Raw genomic sequence first — 12,662 nt, forward strand, 5'->3', positions numbered from 1 at the left:
TGAGTAATAGCAGAGTTTGTGTGTAGGATGCATGGAGAGAAAGTTCTAAGGGAGAAACACATGATTGTTGATGCACCAAGAAGGACACATTTCATCTGCGTAGTATTAATGCTCAGAATGTTTAAACTGAGTCTAACTATCCAAATTGTAGCACATTCTAGAAAACCACTGCCCTGGACCTTTAAAAATGTCAACAACATGAATGACAAACAAGGCTGGGAAACTGTCCCAGATTAAAGGAGGTTGAAGAGACATGACATGTGTGACCCTAGATTGTAGCCCAGAGAGGAAAAGTAAATTTAAAAAACAAAGGATGTTATTGGTATAATTGGGAAAATTTGAAAATGGACGTGTATTAGATAATGGCATCGTATTACTGTTATAGTTCCTGAGTGACATAATTGTATTATTATATAGGAGAATGCCTTCATTCGTAGGAGATTTGCATTTAGGGATGAAGTGTTATGATATCTGCAAGTAATTCTCAAGTGGTCAAGAATATACTCGTGGGGGCTTCCCTGGTGGCGCAGCGGTTGAGAATCTGCCTGCCAATGCAGGGGACACGGGTTCGAGCCCTGGTCTGGGAAGATCCCACATGCCGCGGAGCAACTAGGCCCGTGAGCCACAACTACTGAGCCTGCGCATCTGGAGCTTGTGCTCCGCAACGAGAGGCCACGATAGTGAGAGGCCCGCACACCGCGATGAAGAGTGGCCCCCACTCGCCACAACTAGAGAAAGCCCTAGCACAGACACGAAGACCCAACACAGCCAAAAATAAATATAAATTAAAAAAAAAATGTTGAAGAATATACTCGTGCACACACACACACGCACACGCACACACAGACGAGAAACAAGTTCAGCAAAAGCTTAACATTGAGGAATCCAGACAAAGGGCATATGGGTGTTTCTCTTACTATTTTTGCAACTTTTCTGTAGATTTCAAAATTTTCAAAATAAAAAGGAAGGGGAAAATTAATTTTCTGTGAACATTTGGATGTTCATAATTTTTTTGTTTTACAACTTCTTTTATTTACGTGATACTCATTGAACATGTTAGTAAATGACCTCAGGGCTATATCACTCAGTTTTTGGTGGTTATTTTTGTGGAAACATTTGCTTTATGATCATCATTAACACATTTTAATGTAGTGTGAGCACAATGTAATCCTGAAAATGACTGGATAACTATGTACCATTTTTCCCCCCTTGAGTGATAGACTCATGTGACACAGCAGGCTTTTCAAATGGTCCTAATCCTTACCACCGTTATAAAACAACTTCTTATAAGCATTTTACTTTTATTAGGTGTTCATGAAATAGTATAGATTGATTCGCTATGAAATAAATAATCAATACCTATTTTTTATGTATGTATTGTATGCCTATAACTTGACCAAGTGCAATTCTTGCCTTTAGGGAATGTGTACAATTAATCATAATATATGCCTGGCCAGTTTACTCCAGGGCACGTCAGGCAATAGGGGATGATGATTTTCATGTGCCTCAGGGTTAATGAGAAAAGTGGTGTGATTTTTCTGATAACAGTGAGATTTGGAGAAACACACCTGGATGAATTGCATTGAGGCCAAAGATTTGGGCTGTTCCCAGGGAATCATGGCTTCCAGAAACTGCCAGCAATGGATAATTCTCCTTATTTAGGGCTGTACTGAGTGCCTTCCCCTTTAATCATTCCATCCGAAGAGCTTGGGCCATACCAGTTCTTTGGTAACGTGGTCTCTGCTGGCATCTGGAAGGAGTCACTTTTTAACAGGCTTTCCATCTGCTAAGATGATTAATGATACCTGCTCAAACGGCTAGAGCTGTTTTTCCTAGCGGAGTTTGTGGGCGTGTGCTGACTCATGCACCCTCTGACCTCATGTCCCCATTGTGATCTGGAGCATGCACGTCCAAGAGGACTGGTCAGGTGATTGCCAGGCTATACCCATGGAACAAAACCAAGCTAAATGTTGCACAACCTAAAAACTTGGCTGTGGAAGTGCCACACTCCAAATTATAAAATCCATCCCTTTTTTTTTTAATGAGAATTATCAGTTCAGTTCATCTGGTTTTACCTTCCATGGGGGGAAATTAGTATTAAGCAAATTCATCTCCCCATTCAACAGGGTCCAAATAATGCAGCCACAAAATTAAAGCAACATGGGCACTATTGTAAACTGAAATCACGGTTCACTTTACAATGTAAACCTGATAACCAAAGATCAGAAGGTGGATATGGAGTTCATTTATTTAAAACGTTCTGAACCCTGATATCCCCTAAATTAGGATACAGAGAAATACAAAACAAAATGGTAAAACAACAACCACAAAACGCAATTGTGAGGAAAGATTTCATAGGACGGGATTTCAGGAGCTGACTAACAGGTGGATCAAGTGTTCTGTTGACTGCAGAGCGCGTGGTGGACGAGACATGGCCAGGCTGTGGAGTGCCAGAGCTAGAATTGTAGCGAGTGCCTTCTAGTGTGCTTTGAGATCGAGTATCACACACCAAAGAAGAGACTAGACTTGGAAGGTTAGGAAAGGCAAGGTCTAAGGATGTAGAAGAATGATTTTAATCTACACAATATTATAAAAAATTATTAAAGGATTTAATTTCAGAATGAAGATACTGGGAACTTCAGGTTGAATAATTAAAACTGATTATTCCCAACTCGCTTTCCATACTTATTGGAAATTTATAATGAAAGGTATACACATATATTTTAAAAGGAATTCTACAAACCAAGTCTCCATTTCAATGTTAGATATTGGAAAAAGAATAGCAAATTAAATCCAAAGAATATAAAGGGAAGAAAATGATATGATACATTAAAGATGAATAGAACAGAAGAAACACACAATAAAAGAGATTAATAAAGTCAAACTCGCTAAATTGAAAAGATTAATAAAGTTGCTGAACGCTTAGCAAATGTGTGTGATGGTGAAAGACTGAAAACCTCCGTCATATCAGAAACCGCTAGGATGTGCTGTCACCACTTTGTGTCCTAGTATACTGGAGGCCCCAAGCAACGCAGTAAGAAAAAGACAACACTTTAATGTTAGCACAGTAGGAAATAGGCATTATTTGCATAAGATATAATCGAAAATTTGAGATTTTATACATAAATAGTATCAACTAATAAGAGAATTTAGCATGTGTGCTGATTATAGCCAGTGTACAGAAATCGTTGCATTTGTATATACCAATAACACAGGTAGAAATTAAACTTTAAAAACAAGATACTATTTAAGGCAATATAAATAATCCAAATACTTAACTCTAGGTGCAAGAACTCTATGTAGAACATTGTAAAATATTCTTTAGAGGAATTAAATACGATCTAAATACTATTGAATTCATGAATTGAAAGACTCAATCTTGTAAAGGTGGTAATTTTAAGAAAATTGATTAATACTATTCCATCAAAACCCCAGCAGATGTTTGTTGTTTTGGGGCTCTGGTTTGTTAGCTTCAGTGTGTGTGTGTGTAAATTGAAAAAGCAGTTTTCATTTTGAAGTTGGGAGTCGATTTTTCTACAAGTCTCACACTTTTTCCTAGTGTCTTGAACAAGGTGTAAACCCCAAGCACTGCACCAACAGCACCTAATGGTAAAATGGGCCCGTTTGTGTATCCCCAGGTCTCCATATGCCCAGGTGCAAGGTATGCTCACTGTGATACCACAGTGTGCTTCTGCTTCTATTCTAATGAGTCATTCACTGCTTAATTCTCTTCTAAGTTAAAAAGAAATCCATGCATGTGTCGTTGAGTGGTTTTGCTTTAAAGTTTATATAGGTCTGTGGTGGAAAATTGTGCTTATTAATTTTATGAAACTATTAAGTTAAAACAAATACATGATACTTTAACTGAAATTTGTGTTCTTACATATTAAGCATCATTATTCTACTCTCTTCATTGGTTGCTGCGACAGGAGAAACTGTTTGAAAAATATGGCTTCTACCCACATTCAAAAAGCAGACCAAGAATCTACTGCTTTGTCTGGTAAGTACTGATTTTCCACCGTGTTTGTCTGCCCTCTAGTGGTTATAGAGCAAAGTCCAAAGAAAAATTCCACAGGTCAGAATCAGATGATTTAGTTTTGAGAAACTATTATTATTATTATTTTAGTTCAGCCTGGCTCTCAGTGTTAACGTATTACTACATTTAGAAATCTGGGACAGGTCAATAGCCTAGACATTGGCATACACTTGTACAGTGCTGTTACATATGGTGTTATCAAGTATGCAAGATTTTTAGTTCAATACTAAAAGACTAATATCAAAATAATTTATATGTTGGTAAAAAAATAACAGTGGAACCCAGTCAAAATGATAATTATAGATAAAAGTTTTGAACCCTTACACATGGTGCTAAGCACTTTCCATACATTATCTGATTTTATCTACACAGCAATTGTGGAAGCAGGTCACCATTTTAGTGACCTGCTTCCATAATTATAGATAAGGAAACTTGGGCTTAATATGTGGCTAAGGTCAAATATATGACATCACTTATATGTGGAATCTAAAAAATAAAACCAACGAGTGAATATAACAAAAAGGAAACAGACTCACAGGTATAGAGAACAAACTAGTGGCTACCAGTGGGGAGGGGGAAGATACAGGTAGGAGGTTAAGAGGTACAACTACTAGGTATAAAATAAATAAGCTACAAGGATATATTGTACAACACAGGGAATGTAGCCAGTATTTTATAATAACTATAAATGGAATAGACCCTTTAAAAATTGTGAATCACTATGTTGTACAACTATAATTTATAATATTGTACATCAACTATATATCAATTTTAAACGTTTTGAAAAGGTCAAATATAAGCAATAATAATAGCTAACATTTTTAAAGCAACTTTTAAGTGCCAGAATCTCTACTAAGCACTTTGTATGTCTGTATTAGGCCAGGTTCAGGGTAGGAAACAGAAGCCTCTCCAGAGATTTAAAGTGGAAGTGGGTAGAGACAGGGAAGGAGTGCAGCCCTTACAGTCAGGGAAGGGCCAGGGAAGCAGGTTCTGGGGTGGCTGGGGTGCCCGCCGAGATGACACAGGCACAAGGAGCTGCCACCTCTGAGCTTGGCGCCGACATAAGACCACAGGCCTCACGAGACTGAAGAATCCGGACAGGACTGGTACTCCGCTGCGGGAAACCCCCCAGTTCTGACCCCTTGCTTGCCAGCAGAGACGGCTGCGCCGCAGGGACACGGCCTCTCGCTCCCGTCCAGCTTCTGCCTCTGGGGGACAGAGCACAGCTCACACACGGAGCCCTTGCTGCCAGGGAGTTGGCTTCCCTTCTGGCTGCGGTGGACCAGGAGGGAGCATGGGAAGGGGTGGGGGTGGACATGGGGGCAACTGAGCGCATCACACGCAACGTCTTGTCCGTCCAGACCCCACAGAGGCACGTATTTTTGTTTCTGCATTTTGGAGATGAGGAGAAGAGGCACCAGCAGGTGACATCATACACTGGAGCATCAGGGTAGGAAGCTGTGCCTCTTTTCTTCCAAAGCACAGCACGTCCCACTCTCTTGATGTGAGCGCACGGTGTCAGCATTCATTCCAGGTTAGAGTAACGTGGAAACGGCGCCCCCTACACACACGTCTGTCTGCATGTTTCATCAGGAGGAGACCCGGATTCAAAGAGAAGTGAATTGAAGACGGTGCTCTCCTGTGGTCTCCTGAGTGAGTTGGCTGCCTGGGCTTGGCATAAAAAGACGTAGAATCAAAATGCAGCGCTCCTGCTCATGTTCTTGCGGGAAAACAAATATGCTCCCTAACACTTGTAAGGCTGCCAGGCACAGGGAGCTCGTGGTGGTGCTGGCGCTGGAATGTGGGTGCGGTTGGCATATTTGGAGGAATCGGGGGGTGTTACGCGTACTCGGAGCAGAGGACGTGGGGTGCTGTTCTTGTCTGTCCAGCCGGGCTCGCCGGGCTGTGCCTCCACTCCACGTGCTCTCCAGGCGCGTCCTCAGCTCCAGAGGCGGATGTGGAGCCGCATCAGGCCAGTCTGACCGCTCACCTCAGGAATGAGCACTTTGGTAGAGGACCCAGCGGGACTGAGAATTAGAGCTGCAACGTTGTGTGGTAACCTTCGAGGCAGTCATTTCCTGACCGCTTTGAGTAATGCCGGTGATTCCTGTGGAGATTCCTGCGGGGGCGGGGGGGTCCTGATTCTGGTCTCTTCTGAGGCACAGTGGTTCATATATATATGTGTGTATATATATGTGTGTGTATATATGTATGTGTGTATATGTATATGTATATATACGTGTGTATATGTGTATATATGTGTATATGTATATATGCGTGTGTATATATGTATGTGTGTATATGTATATATACGTGTATATATGTGTATATACGTGTGTATATATGTATGTGTATATATACATGCATATATGTATATATGTGTACGTGTATATATGTGTATATGTGTATATGTATATACGTGTGGGTATATGTATATATGTGTGTATATGTGTATATGTATATACGTGTGGGTATATATGTATATATACGTGGGTATATATATGTACGTGTGTATATATGTATTATACGTGTGTATATGTGTATACGTGTGTATATATGTATGTGTATATATGTATATGTGTATATGTATATACTGTGGGTATATATGTATATGTGTATATATATGTATTTGTGTATATATATATACGTATATCTATATGTGTGTATATATACGTGTGTATATAGGTATATGTGTGTATATAGGTATATGTGTGTATATGTATATACGTGTGTTTATATATGTATATGTGTATATACGTGTGTGTATGTATATGTGTGTATATGTATATACGTGTGTATGTATATATGTGTGTATATAGGTATATATAGGTATATATGTGTGTATATATGTGTGTGTACATATGTATGTGTGTATATATGTATGTGTACATATATGTGTGTGAGTGTGTACATGTGTATACACATATTTTTGCAAGGCTGGTTGAAAACAGTGGCCTTTGTCCTCATCCAAGAGTGTATTAAAAGCACTTGGGGAGGGCTTCCCTGGTGGCACAGCGGATGAGAATATGCCTGCCAATGCAGGGGACACGGGTTCGAGCCCTGGTCTGGGAAGATCCCACATGCCGCGGAGCAACTAGGCCCGTGAGCCACAACTACTGAGCCTGCGCATCTGGAGCTTGTGCTCCGCAACAAGAGAGGCCGTGACAGTGAGAGGCCCACGTACCGCGATGAAGAGCGGCCCCCGCTTGCCGCAGCTAGAGAAAGCCCTTGCACAGAAACGAAGACCCAACACAGCCAAAAATAAATATAAATAAATAAAAATTTAAAAAATAATAAAATAAAATAAAAGCACTTGGGGAGCTTCTAAAAACCTCCTAAGCTAATGCTGCACCCCGGCGGTTGTAATTTAATGCATCTGAATGAACAGAGTGGGGCTCAGAAGTGCACGTTTCGAAAATTCTCTGGCGTGAGTCTAAGCTCACCTTTGTTGTGAATCATTAACCTAAAATGGATAGCGCTGTGATCTCTTCAGGAGAAACTGAAGACAGAGGCTCGGAGTTGTAATGACAACTTGAATAAGATTAAGTCATGAGCTAGCAATGTCACGGCTTCCTGGATTAGAAATAACTTGTTTGAATTTTAGGAGCTAGAGATTTAAAAGTGTCAGAATCTGGGCTTCCCTGGTGGCGCAGTGGTTGAGAATCTGCCTGCCAATGCAGGGGACACGGGTTCGAGCCCTGGTCTGGGAAGATCCCACGTGCCGCGGAGCAACTAGGCCCGTGAGCCACAATTACTGAGCCTGCGCGTCTGGAGCCTGTGCTCCGCAACAAGAGAGGCCGCGACGGTGAGAGGCCCATGCACCGCGATGAAGAGTGGCCTCCGCTTGCCACAACTAGAGAGGGCCCTCGCACAGAGGCGAAGACCCAACACAGCCAAAAATAAAAAAATAAAATAAAATAAAAGTGTCAGAATCAAGGATGTAATATTTGTAGGGAAATTAATTCTGGCCTTTTTGAAAGGTGCCTGGCATTTTTTTAAAAGGGAGTGCATATAAAAGATCTAAAGTGCCCTCAAGTGGCTAAACTCTAAATTACATTTTAGTGAAAAGATTTATTTGAAAAAGGTGAATAGAGAGGAGAGAATTCTTTGGAGTCCAGGATTTTCAATTCACAATATTAGAAGCTGCGATTTGAAAAGGAGATGTGGATGCCATGAGATGTGTCTTTTAGCTGAAATTTCCTCCCAAAATTGGTGGTGAATTATTTCCATCCCTAAACCTCAGGTGCACTAGGGATGTATATCAGCTTAGGAGGTCCATGTTTCACTTGCAGTTTTGTTTTCTTATTGTAACCTGGACTGGCCTCCTTAGACTCACTTCCCATTGAAATGCACCAGGATTATATCGTCTGGGTTGACACAGAGGAATAATCACATATTTTTGTAAGCCTTTGTTTATAATGAGGATTATGCATTTATTTATCCAACAAATATTAATTTAGGAGCTATTCTGTGCCAGCATTGCTCTGGGCATTGGGATTACAGTGGTCAACTAGACAGACAGTATCTCCATCCTCAGGGATGTGTGTGAGGTGTGTGCAGAGAAGACAAACAAGACCCAAATCGCACCCAGCGCAACTCACCATCACCCCTCCATAGGAAACGCCATCCATGCAGATCATTTGACGTGCTTTGAGGGGACTAAACATGGAGGTGGGACAGAATCTCGTGGGTGTGCTGGCAGCTTTAGGTAGGATGGTCAGGGATGGACTGAGGTGAGATATGAAAGAAGTCAGCTGTATGCAAACGAGGGGAAGAACAATCAGGTAGAGAAAGAGCAGGAGGGGAACAGCCAAGCGTGTTTACGGGAAGAGGACAGAAAGCAGAAAAGCTAACGCGCAGGGAGGAAAGGAGCAAATGGACCAAGAGGAGGCAGCTGCCAACCAGACCTTGACCGCTGTACTGTATTCCAAGCTAGTGAGCCAGCCACTGAAGGTTTTTTTTTTTTTTAATTATTTTATTTATTTATTTTTGGCTGTGTTGGGTCTTCGTTTCTGTGCGAGGGCTTTCTCTAGTTGCAGCAAGCGGAGGCCACTCTTCATCGCGGTGTGCGGGCCTCTCACTATTGTGGCCTCTCTTGTTACGGAGCACAGGCTCCAGATGCGCAGGCTCAGTAGTTGTGGCTCACGGGCTGAGTTGCTCCGCGGCACGTGGGATATTCCCAGACCAGGGCTCGAACCCGTGTCCCCTGCATTGGCAGGCAGATTCTCCACCACTGCGCCACCAGGGAAGCCCCATTACTCTCTTTTATTAGCCTATCAGTTATACTTCTTTCTTTAACTTTGTAATGGTTGCCCTAGAATTCTCAAGATACGTTTATAATTAATCCAAGTCCATGTTGGAAAAGCACCACATCACAGAGAGTGTGAGTACCTTATAGTAACAAAATAATCCTAATTCCTCCCTCCTGTCCTTTGTAGCATTACTTATTTTCATTTTGTTTATACATAAGCATCCTTAAGCACATATGTACTTAAGATACATACATCAGCATATGTAACCAAATACATTGTTGCTGTTATTTTCAACATACTGTTATCCGATAGATCAATTAAGAATAAGAGAAATAAAATAAAAGTTTTTATTTTACCTTCACTAATTCTTTCTCTGATGCTCTTCCTTTCTTTATGTAGATCCCAGTTTCTGACCTATATTAATTTCCTTCCCTATAAGACTTTTTTTGGACATTTCTTGGAAGGAGGGTCTACTGGCAACAAATTCCCTCAATTTTGGTTTGTCTGAGAAAGTCTTTATTTCTCCTTCACTTTTGAAGGATAACTTCACAGGGAACAGAATTCTAGGTTGGAGGCTTTTTTCTCTCAATACTTTCAGTATTTCACTCCACTTTCTTCCTGCTCACATGGTTTCTGAGGAGATGTTGGATGTAATCTGTATCTTTGTTCCTCTGTAGGTAAAGTTTTATTTTCCTCTGGCTTCTTTCAAGATTTTTTCTTTATCTTTGATTTTCGATAGTTTGAAGATGATACGCCTACATACAGATTGTGTTGGTGTTTATCCTGGTGTTCTCTGAGCTTCCTGGATTTGTGTTTTGGTGTCTGACTTTAATTTGGGGAAATTCTTAGTCACTATTTTTTCCAATATTTCTTCTGTTCCTTTCTCTCTTCCGTCTCCTTCTGGTATTCCCATTACATATATGTTACATGTTTTGTGGTTGTCCCACAGTCCTTGGATAGTCTGTTCTGTTTTCTTCAGTCTCTTTACTTTTCTCTTTTTGGAGGTTTCTGTTGACATATACGCAAGCTCAGAGCCTTTCCTCACCTGTGTCTAGTTTACTAACAAGCCTATGTAAGGCGTGCTTCGTTTCTGTTGCAGTGCTTTTTATCTCTAGCATTTCTTTTCCTTTCTTTCTTATGATTTCCATCTCTCTGCTGATATTGCCCATCTGCTCTTGCATGCTGTCTGCTTTACCCATTAGAGCCCTCAGCGTATTAATCACAGTTGTTTTAAATCCCGTCTGATAATTCTAACATCCCTGCCATGTCTGGTTCTGATGCTGGCTCCTTCTCTTCAAATTGTGTTTTTTGCCTTTTGGTAGGCCTTGTAATTTTTCTTGATAGTGGGACATGATGTACCAGGTGAAAGAACTGCTGTAAATTGGCCTTAGTACCTTGGTGGTGAGGTGGGAGGGGAAGCGTTCTATAGTCCTGTGATTAGGTCTCCGAATTTAGGGAGCCGAGGCCTCTGGGCTATGAGCTTCACAAGTGTTTCTAAGTTTTCTCTCCCATCTTAGGTGGGGCAGGATGGCTAGAGCGGGCTGCAGTTGGGTATTTCCCTTTCCCCCAGTCAGTTAGGCTCTGATAATCCCCCAGCAGGCTAGGCTCTGGTTAACGAGTTTCCCCTGAGGGCAGCCTTGTTAAGAAGAGAGTGCTTTGGTGTATTTCAGATGGTTCCTTTTCCCCTCCCACTGCCGGAGCACAAGGAGATTTTTCTCTGATATTTACCGTGGAAGCCTTGTCAAGATCCTGGAGGTAAGTGGCACAAAACTATGGGGGACCTGCTATGACTGTGTTTACCTGCCGTGTTTAACAGTGTTGTCCACACTGAGTCTCCAGCAATTCATTAATTACAGTGTGGGGTTCCCCCCGCCAGCATTAGTTCCCATAGCTGTTTCTGCTCCAGTAAACCACAGCTCCCTGTATTTGACTGTCTATCTCTCCAGTCTTGGGGACAGCAGTTTGCCCTGTGTCCTCATGTTTCTCATGGATCCAAGAAGAGCTGTTGATTCTTCCGTCTGTTCAGCTTTTTACTTGTTGGGAGGGAGTGGCAACTTCCAGACTCCTTACATGAGGAACCAGAAACCAGAAATCTCCCCTTTTCCTCTAATATTAAGCTCTGAATAAAAAGCCATTCATTTACAAACAGAAATTAAAAATGTATCACAGTCATATATCACCTATACTTTGAGTATCAGATTTAGGAACTCCCAAACTGCCTAATATAATATAGCATCTTCCAAATAGAAGGCATTTGACAAATACTTGTTGAATGAGTACATAAATGTATGAACTTCATTTACTATGACCATTTATTATTTATTTATCTTGAAATGAGGAATTAAGTATCTTTTAAAAATTTTTTAATTGAAATATAGTTGACATACAATATTGTATTGGTTTCAGGTGTAATGCATAATGATTTGACATTTGCATACATTATGAAATTACCACCACAGTAATTTGCATCTGTCTCCATGCAAACTTATTACAATATTCATTTATTATTAAATTTAAAAGAAATCCAGTTCATTTGCACTATTTAAAGAGTTTGAATCATCTACCTGTTCTGTCTATTATTATATTGGAATAGTAGAAATGGTTTTACTGTTAGAATAGATTCTGGTGGTCAGGAAACAGCATTTGCCCTTCCCCAGACTAATTAAGAAACGTTTTAAAATTAAAAATGTAATTAATTATATAGTGAATATTCAACCCCTCGAGGTCTTGTTTATATATATATTTTTTTTATTAAAGTATAGTTGATTTACAGTGTTGTGTTAGTTTCTCATGTACAGCAAAGTGATTCAGTTATATATATTCTTTTTCATATTCTTTTCTATGCTGGTTTATTACAGGATATTGAATATAGTTCCCTGTACTATATAGTAGGACCTAGTTGTTTATTTTACAGCAGTTTGTATCTGCTAATCCCAAACTCCTAATTTATCCCTTCTCCACCCCCTTTCCCCTTTGATAACCATAAGTTTGTTTTCTATATCTGTGAGCCTGTGCCTGTTTTGTAAATGAGTTCATTTGTATCATATTTTAGAGTCCACGTAGAAGTGATATCATATGGTATTTGTCTTTCTCTGTCTGACATACTTCACTTAGTATGATAATCTCTAGGTCCATCCATGTTGCTGCAAATGGCATTATTTCATTCTTTTTATGGCTGAGGAATATTCCATTGTATATATGTGCCACATCTTCTTTATCCATTCCTCTGTCGATGGACATTTAAGTTGCTTCTATGTCTTGGCTATTGTAAATAGTGCTACTATGAACATTGGGGTGCACGTATCTTCTCAAATTAGAATCAGATCTTGTTTTTAAATCCATGGTAGAACCCAGCAGAGTGATCTGCACATAGC

At 40.4% G+C, this 12,662-nt stretch overlaps 1 protein-coding gene across 1 annotated transcript in view; it reads left to right on the forward strand.

Moving 5' to 3' along the window:
• The window catches only part of LOC309630376 (uncharacterized protein), a gene marked incomplete at its 5' end in the record, with an annotated part of 1,321,579 nt that overhangs the window by 303,850 nt on the left and 1,005,067 nt on the right, over positions 1 to 12,662 (forward strand). The window contains 2 exons of the mRNA XM_082395555.1: positions 3,892 to 4,000; positions 10,959 to 11,043. Of these exons, the coding sequence (XP_082251681.1) occupies positions 3,892 to 4,000; positions 10,959 to 11,043 (194 nt within the window). The remainder of the gene's footprint in view (positions 1 to 3,891; positions 4,001 to 10,958; positions 11,044 to 12,662) is intronic.

The sequence above is a fragment of the Balaenoptera borealis genome (assembly GCF_965194805.1).
Source record: "Balaenoptera borealis genome assembly, chromosome: 1".
NCBI classification, from domain to species: domain Eukaryota; kingdom Metazoa; phylum Chordata; class Mammalia; order Artiodactyla; family Balaenopteridae; genus Balaenoptera; species Balaenoptera borealis.